General features: G+C 39.3%; 6 protein-coding genes across 6 annotated transcripts; 3 read left to right on the forward strand and 3 right to left on the reverse strand.

Annotated features, from left to right (window-relative positions):
- Positions 1-408: 408 nt before the first annotated feature.
- Positions 409-7,172, reverse strand: L201_007892 (uncharacterized protein; the record flags this gene model as incomplete). The annotated part of the gene is made up of 36 exons (XM_066223594.1): positions 409-468; positions 550-615; positions 689-769; positions 846-973; positions 1,057-1,226; positions 1,279-1,337; positions 1,417-1,523; positions 1,598-1,739; positions 1,834-1,880; positions 1,950-2,040; positions 2,115-2,160; positions 2,234-2,250; positions 2,326-2,343; positions 2,408-2,491; positions 2,570-2,665; positions 2,733-2,823; positions 2,873-2,924; positions 2,986-3,016; positions 3,076-3,189; positions 3,252-3,280; positions 3,340-3,730; positions 3,809-4,106; positions 4,197-4,347; positions 4,440-4,559; positions 4,622-4,913; positions 4,977-4,999; positions 5,075-5,221; positions 5,312-5,557; positions 5,645-5,672; positions 5,735-5,845; positions 5,900-5,978; positions 6,032-6,060; positions 6,125-6,366; positions 6,516-6,825; positions 6,891-6,928; positions 7,016-7,172. The coding sequence occupies 36 exons, from the start codon at positions 7,170-7,172 to the stop codon at positions 409-411; spliced, it is 4,191 nt and encodes a 1,396-aa protein (XP_066079691.1).
- A 721-nt stretch (positions 7,173-7,893) lies between these two features.
- On the forward strand, positions 7,894-8,425 carry L201_007893 (uncharacterized protein; the record flags this gene model as incomplete). The annotated part of the gene is made up of 2 exons (XM_066223595.1): positions 7,894-8,004; positions 8,087-8,425. 2 exons carry the CDS (start codon positions 7,894-7,896, stop codon positions 8,423-8,425), a joined length of 450 nt encoding a protein of 149 aa, XP_066079692.1.
- A 329-nt stretch (positions 8,426-8,754) lies between these two features.
- On the reverse strand, positions 8,755-9,610 carry L201_007894 (uncharacterized protein; the record flags this gene model as incomplete). Its single annotated transcript, XM_066223596.1, has 3 exons — positions 8,755-8,862; positions 8,941-9,041; positions 9,151-9,610. 3 exons carry the CDS (start codon positions 9,608-9,610, stop codon positions 8,755-8,757), a joined length of 669 nt encoding a protein of 222 aa, XP_066079693.1.
- A 684-nt stretch (positions 9,611-10,294) lies between these two features.
- L201_007895 (uncharacterized protein) lies at positions 10,295-11,311 on the forward strand (the record flags this gene model as incomplete). Its single annotated transcript, XM_066223597.1, has 5 exons — positions 10,295-10,344; positions 10,410-10,484; positions 10,557-11,007; positions 11,094-11,156; positions 11,228-11,311. The coding sequence occupies 5 exons, from the start codon at positions 10,295-10,297 to the stop codon at positions 11,309-11,311; spliced, it is 723 nt and encodes a 240-aa protein (XP_066079694.1).
- A 699-nt stretch (positions 11,312-12,010) lies between these two features.
- L201_007896 (uncharacterized protein) lies at positions 12,011-13,694 on the forward strand (the record flags this gene model as incomplete). The annotated part of the gene is made up of 10 exons (XM_066223598.1): positions 12,011-12,138; positions 12,203-12,244; positions 12,345-12,383; positions 12,452-12,490; positions 12,581-12,657; positions 12,756-13,009; positions 13,119-13,234; positions 13,301-13,380; positions 13,473-13,549; positions 13,620-13,694. 10 exons carry the CDS (start codon positions 12,011-12,013, stop codon positions 13,692-13,694), a joined length of 927 nt encoding a protein of 308 aa, XP_066079695.1.
- An 83-nt stretch (positions 13,695-13,777) lies between these two features.
- Positions 13,778-14,458, reverse strand: L201_007897 (uncharacterized protein; the record flags this gene model as incomplete). The annotated part of the gene is made up of 1 exon (XM_066223599.1): positions 13,778-14,458. The coding sequence occupies one exon, from the start codon at positions 14,456-14,458 to the stop codon at positions 13,778-13,780; it is 681 nt and encodes a 226-aa protein (XP_066079696.1).
- Between the last annotated feature and the right edge of the window lie 1,028 nt (positions 14,459-15,486).

Here is a 15,486-nt window from a genome sequence, read left to right on the forward strand (position 1 = left end):
TTAGATTGTAATGGTGATAGTCTGATATGATACTAGTGATGGTGCGTTAAATAAGGAGAAGACCAAAACAGATTAGTATGCCAACAGCTGGATATATTGATAGTATTGCGAGTGAGTGTGATCAGCTTGTCTTCTACATCACATCAGTCCCTTGACTTCGATCAACCTTTGTCCGAACTGGATACATGTTACCACTGGCTTTCCTTTGTCACGCACACCTTTGAGATGAAGATAGGATCTCTGAATACGAAGCCAACCAGAACTTCCTTTGATGAAACTAGACACTGGTGCATCCTTTCTAACGACTGAACATGTCCCTTATGGTATTCCTTCACCGTAGCAGGGTATAGATACTAAGCCAATTCGACAACGCCATATCCAAGCTACTAGTTATATCCCGTATACAATCTAATTTCCTGAGCTTTTGGCTCCTTTACTAATTCGCAGCAATTCAGACTTCGATATATTCTATAGGCACACACATAACAGTACAGGAAATCAGTCAAACCGCATTTACATGATTGAAAGCCGAGAACCTAACGATCCTACCTTTTTCATGCACAAATTCTTGAATATAGAATCTGGTCTATCAAAAAGCTTGAGTGGCTCGTCGAACTGCAGGTAACAATTAGCTGATTGTGCAGTAGGCAGCCGGTGGATACCTTCTGACAGGATACCAAAAGCGTACCTCTGCCATCTGTCCTTCATCAATAACCAAGATTCTATCATAATAAGCGACAGTCTGTAGCCTATGAGCGATAGAGATCAACTAAGGATAGAAGTGGTCATTTCATAAATTAATTATTCGTTACCATAAACGTTTGAGTGGTTTGCTATAAACTCACCGTGATATCTGAAAACTCAGTCTGGATGATTCGTTGAATCAAAGCATCGGTCTCTGGATCAACTGAAGAAGTAGCTTCGTCCAACAAAAGAATCTTGGACCTTTTTACCAAAGCTCTGATCAAAGCCACTACAGTGAGAAGGAAATTTAGTTTATATAATGATATTTGCTTGTCTGATAAAGACGCAACAAATATGTGAATTCATGCTTACAGAGTTGTTTTTCCCCCGCACTGAAATTGGATCCTTCACTGGTGAGCAATGCATCTAATCTAAATTTATCCCTAAGTACTGATGATGAGCCGTCAGAATCTCGATAAATCAGGTTCAAAGCGTCATTCAACCTATCGTCACTATACGAGCCTGTTGGATCGATATTTTCTCTACAAGAATTGATCAACTGTCATCACAACGCGGTGGAAACAACTAGCTGACCTGATTGTACCACTAAATAGGAAGGCATCTTGGGGGATAATGGATAACCTCTGTCTCAGCTACATGAAAGCGAAATTGCAGATTAGCTTAGCCAAAAATATGAGACCTCGAGCATTCGATGTTACAATATCTACTCACAGTATCTAAGCCCAATGACCGTAGATCAATTCCATCTATTTCAATATTCCCGCCACGAACCTCAACTGTTCTGAATAATGCTTGAATGATACTACTTTTTCCAGCACCTGTTCTACCAATTACACCAATTGTTTCCCCCGCATTAATCGCGAAACTAATCTTCTTTAGCACAAGTGGTAACTCAGGTCTATATCGCAGTCAACATTCTTGAAGGATATTCTACCTTGATTTGGCCAACTATCTCCAGGACCAGGATCTGATGAATTATTGGATGTCTCCTCAGATGGTAGTTCAGTATAATACTGGACTCTTTCTACGGTGTTCTGTAGATGGATAAAAAAAGTTAGCCAATTTTCGAATCAATTGCGAGACGTAAGGATATTCGCATTGAACAGGAGGGTCCAAAGTTAAACCTACCATCAGCTGTTCTGCAAAGACAGCATCAACAACCAACCCATTCATGGCTGTATCAAAGCGAAACTTATAAGTTGACCCGAACAGATGTTACTGAGGCAGAGGATTGAATGACTCACAAGATCCCACGATGATGATATAATTTAGCACCACACCGAATTCAGCAGCCGATATCGATTTTCTATATACAATACCAAAAATCACCACAGTCTAAGATAGCCCAGATCAGTTTGGATGTTGTTATGTAGAGGAAGTGGGCAAATGGAGGCAGTAAAATAGCTTACCAAGACCAACAGGTTATTCGCTACTGATAGTCTTATACCTAGCCACCTATATCCGCATACTCAGCATACAATCTTTCGATTCATTATGGTGATAATACCCTATATTGATGTTGACTTACGCTCCCTGTGTGAAGCCCTGTGAACGGTCTGTTAGCGACTGTGACCAGTTCCCAATCATATGATCAATCTCAAATTATCACCAAACACTCACTCCCATTATTACGGCTGACTAATAAATGAGGCACTCGATTAGCAGTAAGATCACAGCGACGCATTAGAGATAAAAAGCTCACCATATGGGCATCAACAGACTGTTCCATTTTTCTTTCGAACAGTTCCTGCTGTTTGAAGACTCTAATGATTGGAAGACCTGTAAGCTGTCAAGAGAAAGAATCAATCAAGTGGAGTTAGCTGCTGGTATTGGCGGAAACTCCAGCGTGTTGAGGATCTCATACCTGTTCCCCAAGATTGGTGTAGACATCACTCCTCAGTATCGGTAGTAACCTATTTAATTCTCTGGTACTCTGCCTGAATAGCCGGATATAGAGGAACTGTATCAACATTCCATTTTAAGTTTTCAGCTAAGGTGCCTAGATCGTTGTGACCGTTTAAACTCACATCATATGCTAGGATAGGAAGGAATACAAAAGTAGCTTGGGGGTATGTGCATAATATCAAACCAAAAGAGCCAATAACACCCAATGCAGATCTTTATCATGTAAGCGAACGAAGCGGGGGACTACTGTACAAGCACTCACCTTAAAACTTTATGCCAAATCGAAGCGATATCTTGGTCAAGTATTTCGACATCTAAGGAAACACCAGGCTTGGTAAAATTCAAATCGACAAGATAGTGAGGAGACTTGCTTACCCTTAGATAGACGATTGATTATTCGACCGGTCTGTTGTAAGAGGAGAACATTAGTGTACACCTACAAAAGGATAGATAGCTTCGACTTACAGGTGTGCGATCATGCCAAGAAGTAGGGCTTCTCATCACACCTTTCCAAGCTCGACTGAACATGTCGTACGAAGCTCGAATTCCAGCCCAATTCATGAAGAAAGTAGCGTTCCACTATCGATCAGAACACTCCGGTCAACCAACGGCGAATTGGCGATGTACAGATGTTCACCTACAGTGAAAATAGCCATAGCAATACCCAAGCCTAAAAGAACAAAGCTTAGAGCGTCATCTAACCCAAATTTCTGAATCGAAACAACTCACCGTTGTATATTCCCATATATGCTGATTGGCTTAGTCCTTTGAAATGATTTTCCGACCAATACCCCAAGAAAAGAGAATTAATGACCGTAGCTACTTGAGCCAAAACCATCATAACGACGCATATCACCAAAAGGAAAGGTGATCGGATAGATTTCATATAGTTGAAATAGACGGCTGATTCTACTACACCTTCAGCTTTATCTTCATCAAGGATAAGCTTGTTTGATTCTTTGGTCATTTTGTCCTTTTTATCCGAGTGATCTATAGGCGATTCGATAGATCTTTCTGTATCACTTGGAGTTTCTTCAGCATCAAGGGGCTGAGCTTGACTCCTTGGAGTGCCATATTGAGTGAACAAAGCTTTAAAGGTTCCTTCTTCCTGCATCAATTTCTGAAATTCACTCATCAGCGTACTGTCATCGCACATAACAGACAGAATAGCAAATTCATGCATGACCTTACAACATACCTCAAAAGTACCTTTCTGAATTATACGACCGTTTCCCAGGATATCCCGGTCCATGACTAAGATCAGGTCCGCTTTAGGCAAAACATCGAAATGATGGGTTACTAAGATTCTAGTTCTGTCACTCATTGGACCATTAAACAGACAATTTTCTAAGAGGTGATGTCCAACATTTGCGTCCACAGCTGATAAAGGATCATCAAGCAATACTATATCAGAGTTTTCGTATGCTGCTCTAGCAATACATATTCTTTGTCTTTGTCCACCTGATAATGTTATTCCCCTTTCACCGATTTTAGTACTATCCAATTAAGTAAGATGGAAAGGCAATATGTGGTCAGTATATCAGATATAATCTGATTATTTGTGATAGGCTGAGATGTGTACTCACAGATCACCATAAGACAACCCTTCGATATCTCTTCTTAACGCACATGCATCAATAATGGTTTCAACCCTTTCAAGATCAACATTCTCTGGTGCAACAGAGAAAGTGATGTTCTCCCTAATTGTTCCGGACTGTATCCAGGCTTGTTGAGGCACTAAGTGTCACACAGCTCACATGAGTGATTATGGCCATGTTGTGAAGCTCGATTATATGTGGATATTGTGGAAGAAGGATTACTAAGCTTACCATAGCTGACAGTACCTCCAAATCGGACATATCCTTTGGTACGTTTCATTTCGTTAATTAGTCCTGATAATAAAGCTGTTTTCCCTGTTCCGATCCTTCCAACAATACACACCAAAGATCCTATGGCAAAGAAAGTGGTGTGCAGCCATGGCACTGGTGGTTCATGTATCTAAGATACATACCTTTAGGTATTTTTATGTCAATATCAGTCAACCTGAATGTGTTCTGATCGCCTTCTGGGGCATCATCACTGGAAACCGCAGAATTATTTAATTTTGCACCGAAAAAGATTGCATTCCGAAGACCTTTATTATCCACTTTGATGCTGGTCTTTGTTTGATTGTTATCGTTGGTATCTTTCGCTTTTCCCTTTGCAACCTCTGGGGCAGCAGTTTCAAATCGGAAATCAGCGTTTACGTCAATCGCATAATCGTATTCGGTGTTTATGTCAATATCGCTATCAAGCTCCTCAGCCTATATTTATTGGATGTTAGCTTTAGCGACTAGAGTTGTCCGTTTATACCCTTTGTCACTTACACGCAGAAGATCACCTATCCTATCTGTTGAGCCAAGATTCTTTCAGCTCTTGAAATTGGAATTTGACGAGCAAGGAAGTAAAATAGCAAAATGCTCACTTAGGCCAACCCAAGCTCTACTCAAATCAGTCAAATTATCAGGTAATATTGAAATTGGCGTTCTAATGTTACTGTAAAATTGTAGACTCGAAAAAATAATGGCTGCATTCAACTTGTGTCCCATTGTAGCGTAAGTAATGAAAGTTGCTATGAATCGCAACCAAGTTGATATAAAATAATTCAGTTTTATTTTCATGTGGTGACAACAACAAATCGATAGACCCGATTCAGACTTACCTATAGCGGCTAAAGTAGGCAAAAAATTCATCAGAGAGCTCATTGTACTTTTAACGAGATTGTTTTGTTGGAATTTAGTCATTTCGTTCTTCCTCATTCCGCTGATTTTCTGTCCAAACCATGATTCATATGCGTATAATTTAACTGCTCTGATATTGATCAAAATCTCAGATAACAATTTGACCCGCTGATCAATTATCTCATTTTGTGATTTTTGTAAAGCTGAAATGTATTTGAACATCCATACTGAATGACAAAAAGGTTGAAAAACGCAAGTTTCCGCTCATTAGAATTCCTCGGACGTCATAATGAGTTTGGAGTAGTAGAGCATACCTTTAAGAGGTCCAGTCAGAAGTATTACCTGGAGAAGAATGTATTAACGGCACTCAATATTGCAGAGAATCGATATCTATGATGACTCACAGCGAGTCCGACATAAGCAGAATACCCAAGTTGCCAAACCAGAATTACCGTGGACGCTCCCACTTGAACCGGTAAACAGACAATCTCGTTGGACTGTTGAGCTGTACGAAGCTAGAAAATCGGTATTAGCGAGTTACCTAGGCTCTTACTAATCGAGATACTAACAATGAAAGCTTGATCGACAGACACCATATTGGTGATTCTACCATTTGTCATCTCCAATCTTGATTTACCAGACAGTCGTCTAAACAGCTAAGTGAATGGGTATACCGCGCATAGCCAAAGAAGGACACTTACTTGGCCTTTCTAGAGATCATAGCCGTGAGCTATACAAGGGTGTACACTGATCAGCTCTTATTGCCAGTCACGCTCTGATCGTTGAAAACACACAGCTGAAGTAATTCTTCTACCTATCAATCTACCTCTCCAGAAATTGTACATCAGTAACACCATGGCTACCATATGCATTATCCACATTCCCACTCCAACGCTAATCATATATTCAAGTGATTTTGGGGGTGTGAGAGCATTTGTTGATTTGCCTGATTTAATGGCTTGGTGCCATTTGTGCGATAATGATATTTGCTCAATGAGTATCTTCATGACTAATGGAAGACAAGTTCGGATACCAACTAAACAAATGAGGAACACATCAGCATCCCGCACAAAGGAACAAAGGACAAGAGCGGATATTCGAGGTGAGCTGAATTTATCATCCGGAGACATGCAATGAGATGAACCTGAACGGGAAGATGCTTGAAAATAGTGACGTATTACTTACTAGCTACCAGTTTGATAAAAATCAATGACCACCATTGTTTCCTGACCGTAAAATATATAGCCTTGAACAGACTTTGATCGTATTTTCTATCATTCTCAATTATAGCATGCTTTCCTTGAAAAGTATTTTGCTGATGTCCATCGTACCGAGCACCGACCTGAGAGCCATTACTCAATAAGGGAGTTCGTTCAGAATTAGCACTGTCTGCACTTCTTCCCGTAGCACCATTATCCATTTTAGCTTTATATTTTCTGGATCGTACGGATGGCGGTTCGCGTTTCATAAAATTGGTTTCCAGTTCATCTCCAAGCTATCGGTGGATATTTGCCTCAGTAGACCGATTATACATTAATGGGTAATGATAAGGGTACTTACTAATTTACTCTGTAGATCAGGTGTCAAATCATACAGATCTATATTGAGTGTTACATCAAAGTCAGTCAAGGAGTAATCAAACTTGGTATTTTCAGAATTGAAATATTATGCTTGATTCAACTTACCGTCCACTTTGATATCCCTTGACCAAGCAGCTTTGACAGTAGGAGTTATCCATTCCAGAAATAGTTTACTAAAGATATTAGCATCACTCCATGGAATGGGTTGATCCTCAAAGATTTCTGGAGGATAAGGCTTAGGCCTCCAGAATGGAATTGACATCGGGTATGCAAGCTAAGGCGATATTGAAAGTGGAAGTACTGCTAATAAAACAAGTTATAGGTAGATAGCAATTCAGATTAATATACGAAACAGACAGAGATAATGTTGATGTATATACTAGATAAAATATAATTTTCTTTATTTTCATTGTTCTGTCGCAGCTATCTCACCCGCCATATTCAGTAGTTTAATAGATTAGAAATACACAAGCCAAACATACAGAATATAAAATTCCTTTATACCCTACATCCTCCTTTGACCGTATCGTCTTCTGCCAATAACAAAATGTGGTTCTAGCACTGGAAGGAGCTGCTCCTTGCACCCATGATAAACTATAGCAACTTTGTATATGATATTGTAATATCATTCCTTTCACTTCAAGACTATCGTAGATAACATATAAAGTTGTTCATCAAGGTGATAAACGTAAAGATGACTGATATGGGAGGTGATGCAGAAAAACAGCTTTGTTCGCTATCTTAATTCGCAGCATCACTTCCTTCCAACACGTTACGTTACTCGTTCGTGCGGTGAGAACGGTGACCGCCGCATTATCTCGTTAAATAGTACTAGTACAGTACATACGTTCTCGGCCATCAGCTTCAGCTGTTGTTAAAGTGCTGTTCCTCAAGCCAATCCTCAGACTATCTTTAGCTTTCAAAATCGACAGCATAGGCGTTCTTTGACTATCACTTCACAATATCGGTAATAGCATTCAATCATGAATCCTGCTGCCCCACCTCCTTCCGGTGCTCACCTCGCACCAAGTGCTTCACCATTACATCCACCTTCGGTGATACACAACACCAGAGTTTTGTCGTCTTTGGGCACAGTGAGTGAAAGGTTTCTTACAGACCCGATGATCACCGTCTCCTGCACAATATACTCATAGCTGATATATAAACTTTTGATAGTATTCATCATGTTTTTCAGGTCTCATAGCAGGTTTACTTGGATTGACAAACCTGAATGGATTTCTACTCTATTTCCTAACATCAATATTCACTTCCATTGTTCTTGTCACTTTGAAATGTAATTCAAATGTTCAAAGATATGTACCACAATCACATTCAATGTTAAACACACCCGAAGGAGGAGATGCTACTGGTAGCGGGAGTCGAAGTAGCAAAAATTGGAAAGGTTATTGGGCTTTAACTGGTATAGGGCAAGAAAATCTATTAGGCTTTTTGTTATTTTGGATCGGTAGTTTCGCTTTGATACATGGTAAGTCATCTCATCCGATTTTCAAATAGTAGCTATGAATGTTGTATATGCTGTAAAGGACAAGGAATGAAGAGGAATCGTTTTAAGCGAGGCAAAGAGTTATCAAGTAATCAACGGAACGCAGTACACTTGCAGAGGGATGACTGAAGATTTAGGACTATTTTTGCAACACACAGCTAACCTCAATGCGATATTCTAGTGTACGACTAAACGATGGATTCTTTTGAGAACAGTGCTCCAACAAACTAAGATGAGAATTTACAATGTGTTTTAACTATGCATAAAAGTGATATATAATGCCGCATGCTGTATTTGCCTGAATCTATCGGACGCCCTACGCCTCTGCTTCACCTAACGTTCACCTGGGTCCACCTGTTTTAGGATCAATAGGTTCTAACGGACATAAAGCGGCAGCTACTGTTCTCCCTTCTTCCGCCAACAGGTTATAGGTAGATGCAGCGTTTCTCTAGGTACACAAATTGAGATTAAGGTTAGTGTACACAATATGATGTGGTGCGAAAGGTAAGGTGGAACCGTAACTCACGGTATCCATGACATCCAACTGTATACCTAAGCCCGAAATATAGTCTCTAATTGCTTTTGGTGCCGGTATAGCTGTTTGACCTGTTCCAAAAAGAAGGATCTCTGAATTTAACAATGATTGATCATTCCGTTAGTGTCCAAGGCCGTTATTTGGTATTTCGTGACGATTCTCCCTCTCGAGGTAAATTTTATGAACTTTGATTTGACTTACCAGGTCTAGGGACGACTAACTGAAAGACTCTAAACCTATCTTCAGTCCAACCTTTCCACATTTCATTGAGATTCGGTGCATCTGATTTTGGTGGATCAACATCCCATAGTATTGCACGTCCCGAATGAAATATACATCCACCGGGTATAACTAAATCATCAGATAAAATGAATCCCCTTGGAGTGAGCTTATTTATAGCCAAGTTTGGTTTATCCATCGAATCCGGATCAGGTGATAAGATATTTTGGAATGTTCGTATTTGTAGATTGAATCTGTATGATGGTGTTCCTGCTGAGACCAGCCTAGGTCTCGATGATGAAGAAGAGGCGGAGGATGAGGAGGAGAAAGTTGCGAATACTTTCGAAGTGGTACGCAATGTTATGCTGGTTTGAGGTTTACCTTTTACCATCGGTCGAAGCGATGATAGCATAGGTCTGATACTTGACGTACGCGATGCCATTTTGCTGGATGTTTCTAGGTGATTCTTGCTGATCTTTGAGACCCGGCAGATACAAAACTTGATGTAAGACACTTGCTTATACTATGCTAAACAGTTGGTTCTTGAAGAATAAGCTGAGCAATATCCAAAATGTAATGTACATGTAATACCAGTAATTTGACGATCTGTAATTTCAACGTCATGCAGAATAATCGGCTAACTTTATCTGTCTGTGCTATTGTAAAATATTTTACGTAAAATGCAACGACCTCGTACAAATCTCCCACGGCAGTGAGCACGGCGATAAGCCAAGAATTGATCCCGACGCCAAGACCATGTACTGCGTAATTCAGACATAAGACGGGGGTTGGACGTGCGTGTGTGAGGTAAAGGGTCTAAAGGAGGGGTGGAGATGGAGATCAACGTTGTAGAGTAATGACGATTTGATGGATCGCGGGCCGACGATGGCGTAGACTAAACATATAATCACTCAAACATTGCAATTCGTTCTTCTATCCTTGATTCATCTATATATTCTAAACATTCCAAACATTATCGATAAACTACTTAAGCATATCGATAACAGTCTTGATAATACCATCTCAAAGTATCATCTTAAGGACTTACATTCGCTGAAAGGGACACTCAACAAATAGCTGAGATCGCCACCCTTCAACGCCAAGACTTGCTATTCAAGGCTATACGATGACATCTAATCCTGATTCAAGACCTTTACCAGAAGGTTGGATCACTCAGTGAGTTGCTTCACCCCTTAGCTAAAGGATCATCTGCGTGACCTGACAAACATGCGTTACAATAGATTCAACGAGGAGTACAAAGCATGGTTTTACGTGAATAAGAACGCACCAGGTGGTGCCGCCTCTCAGTGGACACAGTAAGTTTTGATAGATTGTCTTGCCAATTTGGCCAAAGTTGTGAACTAAATACGGACGTGTCATTGTCATAGTCCTGCAGACGATCAACCCGCTGCATACGCACCACCTCCAGGAGCTCCACCTTCGAGAAACAATTATGATGAAAAAGCCAGAGATACACCATCTTACGAACAACAACAAGCATCATCATATCAACAACAATCTTCATCACCAGCACCATATGCTCAAAGTCCACAACAAGGATACAATTCACAACCACCAGTCGAACAGAAAAAGAAAGGTTTAGGTGGATTTTTAAGTAAACTTGGTGGAGGCGGTAACAGACCTCAACAAGGAGGATTTGGTGGTTTCGGTGGTGGTGGGTATCAACAACAACAACAGTATGGAGGATACCCGCAACAACAACAATATGGAGGTTACCCTCAACAAGGTTATGGCGGTTATCCACAACAAGGTGGTTATATGCAACAACAACCCATGTATGGTAGACCACAAAGACAAGGTATGGGTGCTGGAGGTGCTGTAAGTATTACTACGCAATTGTGCTTGCCTAAAGGCAATTGCCGGTGTAGTGATAGCTATCTTACTGATATTGCTTCCATATATAGGCCGCTCTTGGTGTAGGTGGTGGTTTGTTAGGTGGTATGATGATTGGTAACATGATCTCTGATGTATGTTGCCTCTCTTGTCAATCGGGTTTACCGTCGTGCAAGCTAATGTGTTTCTTTTTTTCGCTATACAGGGTCAAAATGATGCATATCAAGAAGGTTACGAAGACGGTGGTGGTGGTGATTTCGATGGTGGTGATATGGGTGGTGATTTCTAGGCTATTAGCTACTTGTCATTCAACCGTGTTTACCTTCTCATCCCGGACGAATATCTGGATTATCCTCGACATATTAGCTCGAGCAACATCCCTCATCTCCCCAAATTTATAACAATGATCTAAATCCAACGTTGTAATCCAACTTCTTCACTTCTTTTCGGCCTGCTTCGTTCTGGTATGGAATCAAAATACACGAGTTTATAAGAAATAAAATTGTTATTATGCATGCAACATGAGATTTCGCTCTTCCATGCAATTTCCTGTGTTTTTGTTCGCTGAAGCCAGATCATTTGTTCAGCATAATGAAAGCATGTTGACCCAAACAAGCTGTACTGTTGGTATGTCGGGTTTAATTCCCAAGAAAGATGACGTCTTTATCCCGTTACTGATATTTTCGGATACCGTAAACGCGATTATCATACTTAGTGATCGCGATTTCGTGCTTAATCAGTAGCTTCTTCAAACAAGTACAGTGCAGCATCGGACTACCTTCAAGCTAAACTCTGATCAGTTCTATTGAAAAGGAGATTGGTGATGCTTTCTAGAACACCTCTTTCTAGATTTACATTAAAGCCGACAATAAAATTCACAGCAACAGCTTTGTCCATCAGACCGAACAACACATTTCTCGCACTCAGGCCTTCTAAAATACGACCACGATACAGTCTCGGTGTAACCAAGATATACCAAATAAGAAAGATGTCAACTCAACCTCAACTTAACCCTTCTGCTTCAGTAGCCAAATTATCACCTACTGATCCATCAAATGTACCTAATCCGTTGGGCGAAGGTAATTATATCAAAACTGCTGGATGTATCATTATTGGGTAAGTCTTGATTATTACGATTTTATCCTTATGTTCTACTGATTTGATGCATATTAACGTATAGTGACGAAGTGCTTAATGGGAAAACTAAAGATACAAATTCAAAGTAAGTTGATAATGCCCACTTGCCTGAATTAAGGGAAGATGGCCGATATAATCTGTTACGATGGTCATGTCTGATTATCCTTATCCTTATCCTCACATAGCTTCTTTGCACAATTCTGTTTTGACCTTGGTATAGAGTTGTAAGTCGGGTGGTTTACTTATCTTCTGTCGAATGACTTTGTACTAACCAGTTATAACATGTGGATAGAAAACGGATAGAAGTCATAGCAGATGATGAAGAAGAGATGTGAGTCAGAGATTTCTGTTGGTGGCTACCGTTTAAATATGAACAGTACGTGAGCTAGACAGCTGATGACCATAAAACCAATCCGTTCAGAGTGGAAGCTGCTAGACGTATGACAAGCCAATATGATTTTGTAGTCACTTCAGGTGGAATTGGACCTACACATGATGGTGGGTTGCTATCCCGCATTCTCCATCAGCCTTTCCTAGTATTAAGCATTGTCTGAAACAAGGCAAGAATACTAACATCAATTTCGAATACACTCTAGATATAACATACGCCTCGTTGGGTGTAGCCTTCAATTTACCATTAAAACATGATCAAGAGACAATACGTCGTATGCATGAACTAGCTACACCACAAAGAAGAGAAGAACTGAAAAACGCTCCACAAGCTCAAAGAGAAGCTAGAGAAAGAATGGCTTTATTCCCTACTAATTCAGGTAGTGATGGACAGAACAAAAGTGAAATCATCTTTGTGGAAGGTGATAAATGGGTTCCTGTAGTTAGATTAGGTGGTAAAGTGAGTTTAAGAACATAAAAAACTTTATGTCTGAGGACTGTTCAAAAGGCATAAAGAGAGCGATGTTGATCAAGACATAGCAGCTTGACTAACAATTCATGTATTATAGCTTTGCATTTTCCCTGGAATTCCATCATTATTCCAACAACTCTTACTTGCTCTTACACCTTATTTACCTTTACCTCCAGCTTCAAGTAAACCTTTCAGACATCTTATATATACTTCGTAGGTGATGGAGTATATACCTGTTCTATCCATTAGGCATGTTTACTGATTCATCTCGGCAAACAGTAAACCTGAATCAGCCATCGCACCTTATTTGACTGAATTACAAGCTAGAGTAAAGAAGGAAGGTATCAGAATCGGATCATGTAAGTGTTACCAGGCTGTTATATCGTTGAAAAAGAAGTACCGCGCCATGATAAATCTAGGATAAAACCATTCACACAAATTTCATTATTAGATCCATACCTTTATTCCGGTGTTCATGTCAGTTTGATTGGTCACGATGTGGAAAGAGTAAGAGAACTCGGTCAAGAGGTAAGTCTTGGGATTGGTCAGATTAGGACGGAAAGATGACTGATTTTGGAAATGACCTTTTATCTTATAGGTCGTGAAAGAAGTTGATGGAAAAGTGGTTTCTGAAGGTAAATTAGGTAATGAAGGTGAAAAAGCCAAAGTATAATAGTCATTCTATCGTATGTGCATACATGCATTACTCGTAAAATGATAAAAAACGTAGTATAGCTATGTTTACCAACTAACAAATTACTTTACTAACCATTTCTTCTGAATACCCATTGAATCCTCCTGCAAGATACCATGATCCAACTTGTCATCAGACAATTCATTGGATAAATCGATATTTCCCTTATTATCTATTTGTCCTTCTTCTGCATCAAAGTCAAACACAACTTTATTATTGACTTTGATGATTGGAGTAGAAGGTGAAGGAGGAAGAAGTGGTGAATTTAAATCAAGTTTAGGTGATCTAGGAGTCGAAGGTGATAAAGGTGATAAAAGGGATTTAAAAAATGGTGTTGGTGGTCTATTCAATTTTTTATTAAAAAATCCTGTTGAAGGTACAGGTGAAGATGGTGATGGAACTTTTAATGATAAATCGTTAATTGAGCTCAATGAAAAACTAACTTGTTTCTTTTTATGTTTTTGACTTGCATTGTTATTGCTACCATTGTTTTTCAATCTGTTTACACCTGGATTTGGAAAACGTAATTGGTTCGAACCATATGGTTGCGGTTGTTGTGAAGAAACAGATAGATATCCAGATGATGGATATGGTGTATTTGGAGTTTGTGGTGGTGGTACATCACCTTTCATGTCTTGTAATGTGCTTGAGGAAGCTGTGTATTCAGAAGTAGGTTGATTATACATTACAACTAATGTAAGTAAGATGAAAGCAATGTCAACTGATGATGATAAGAAATCCATCTTAGCTGGATGTATTTTAAATTTTCTTGTTTGGCGGGGTTTACAAACTGGTAAGTTATACTATGAGGAAAAGATCTATCACAATAAATGAATGTTTGTGTTTTCGGTTCTAGTTTGCAGCTGGTGGAAAAGAGTGTAAAAGCTGAAAAGTTTATATAACAATGATCGGCTTTCGATAAAAGGTAGATCGTAAGTTCAAAGTAGACGATGTAGTTTAGAGTGAATATTCAAGATGAAAATGGTGATGCTGACTGAATCTAACAGTGATAATTAGTGATTATAGTAAAATGTGATGATTAATTAGTATTACTTTTCTTTGTTATATTGTGCTTTTTTACTGTATTCTATCTTTTTGATTCGACTCGGGTTTTGATTTACTCTACTCTCGATTTACTAATGATCTTTGTAATGGAATCACTTATTGATATTTCTTTTTCAGACTTTTCCTCTTTTTTTTTTCGTTTTGATTGGGGGACTTTGTGATTAGTTTATCTTTTATTGATTCTCTTATTATAATTTTCTTTTTTTTGATTTTTGGTTGTGTTTGTAAATAGAAGAATATGAGATCTTCCGATCACCTTATATATGTATATGACAATGTGATGGAAATATAATTATTGATAGAGTTAGAATATAGATAACCACAGACTACATCATATCCGAAAGGATGGATGTGTACAATGTAAAGGAAGGTTTCAGGCTTCAATCCTGAAAGGATGTTCAACGTTTCATTAGCAGCCTGAACGTTTTATTTTTTCCACTGAACGGTTTGACGGAAAGTCAATCGCGCCAGAAACACAAACATTTGAAACACTAAGTATTGGATGACCTGTATGTTGAATGGAGCAGTAGTGTATGAGTTTGCGAAGTGACCTGAAACTTCACCTTCACATTCAGCGTAAAATAATGATTTTCACCAAAGTGTTCAGTGAGATGATGAAGCTTAGCTAACTTGTTCGTCGTTCCCAATACCTTCAGCTTGACATCATTGATGGTATAACGTGAATCGGGAATAGTCGATGGCAATA

This window comes from Kwoniella dendrophila, chromosome 11 (assembly GCF_036810415.1).
Source record: "Kwoniella dendrophila CBS 6074 chromosome 11, complete sequence".
In the NCBI taxonomy this organism is placed as follows: domain Eukaryota; kingdom Fungi; phylum Basidiomycota; class Tremellomycetes; order Tremellales; family Cryptococcaceae; genus Kwoniella; species Kwoniella dendrophila.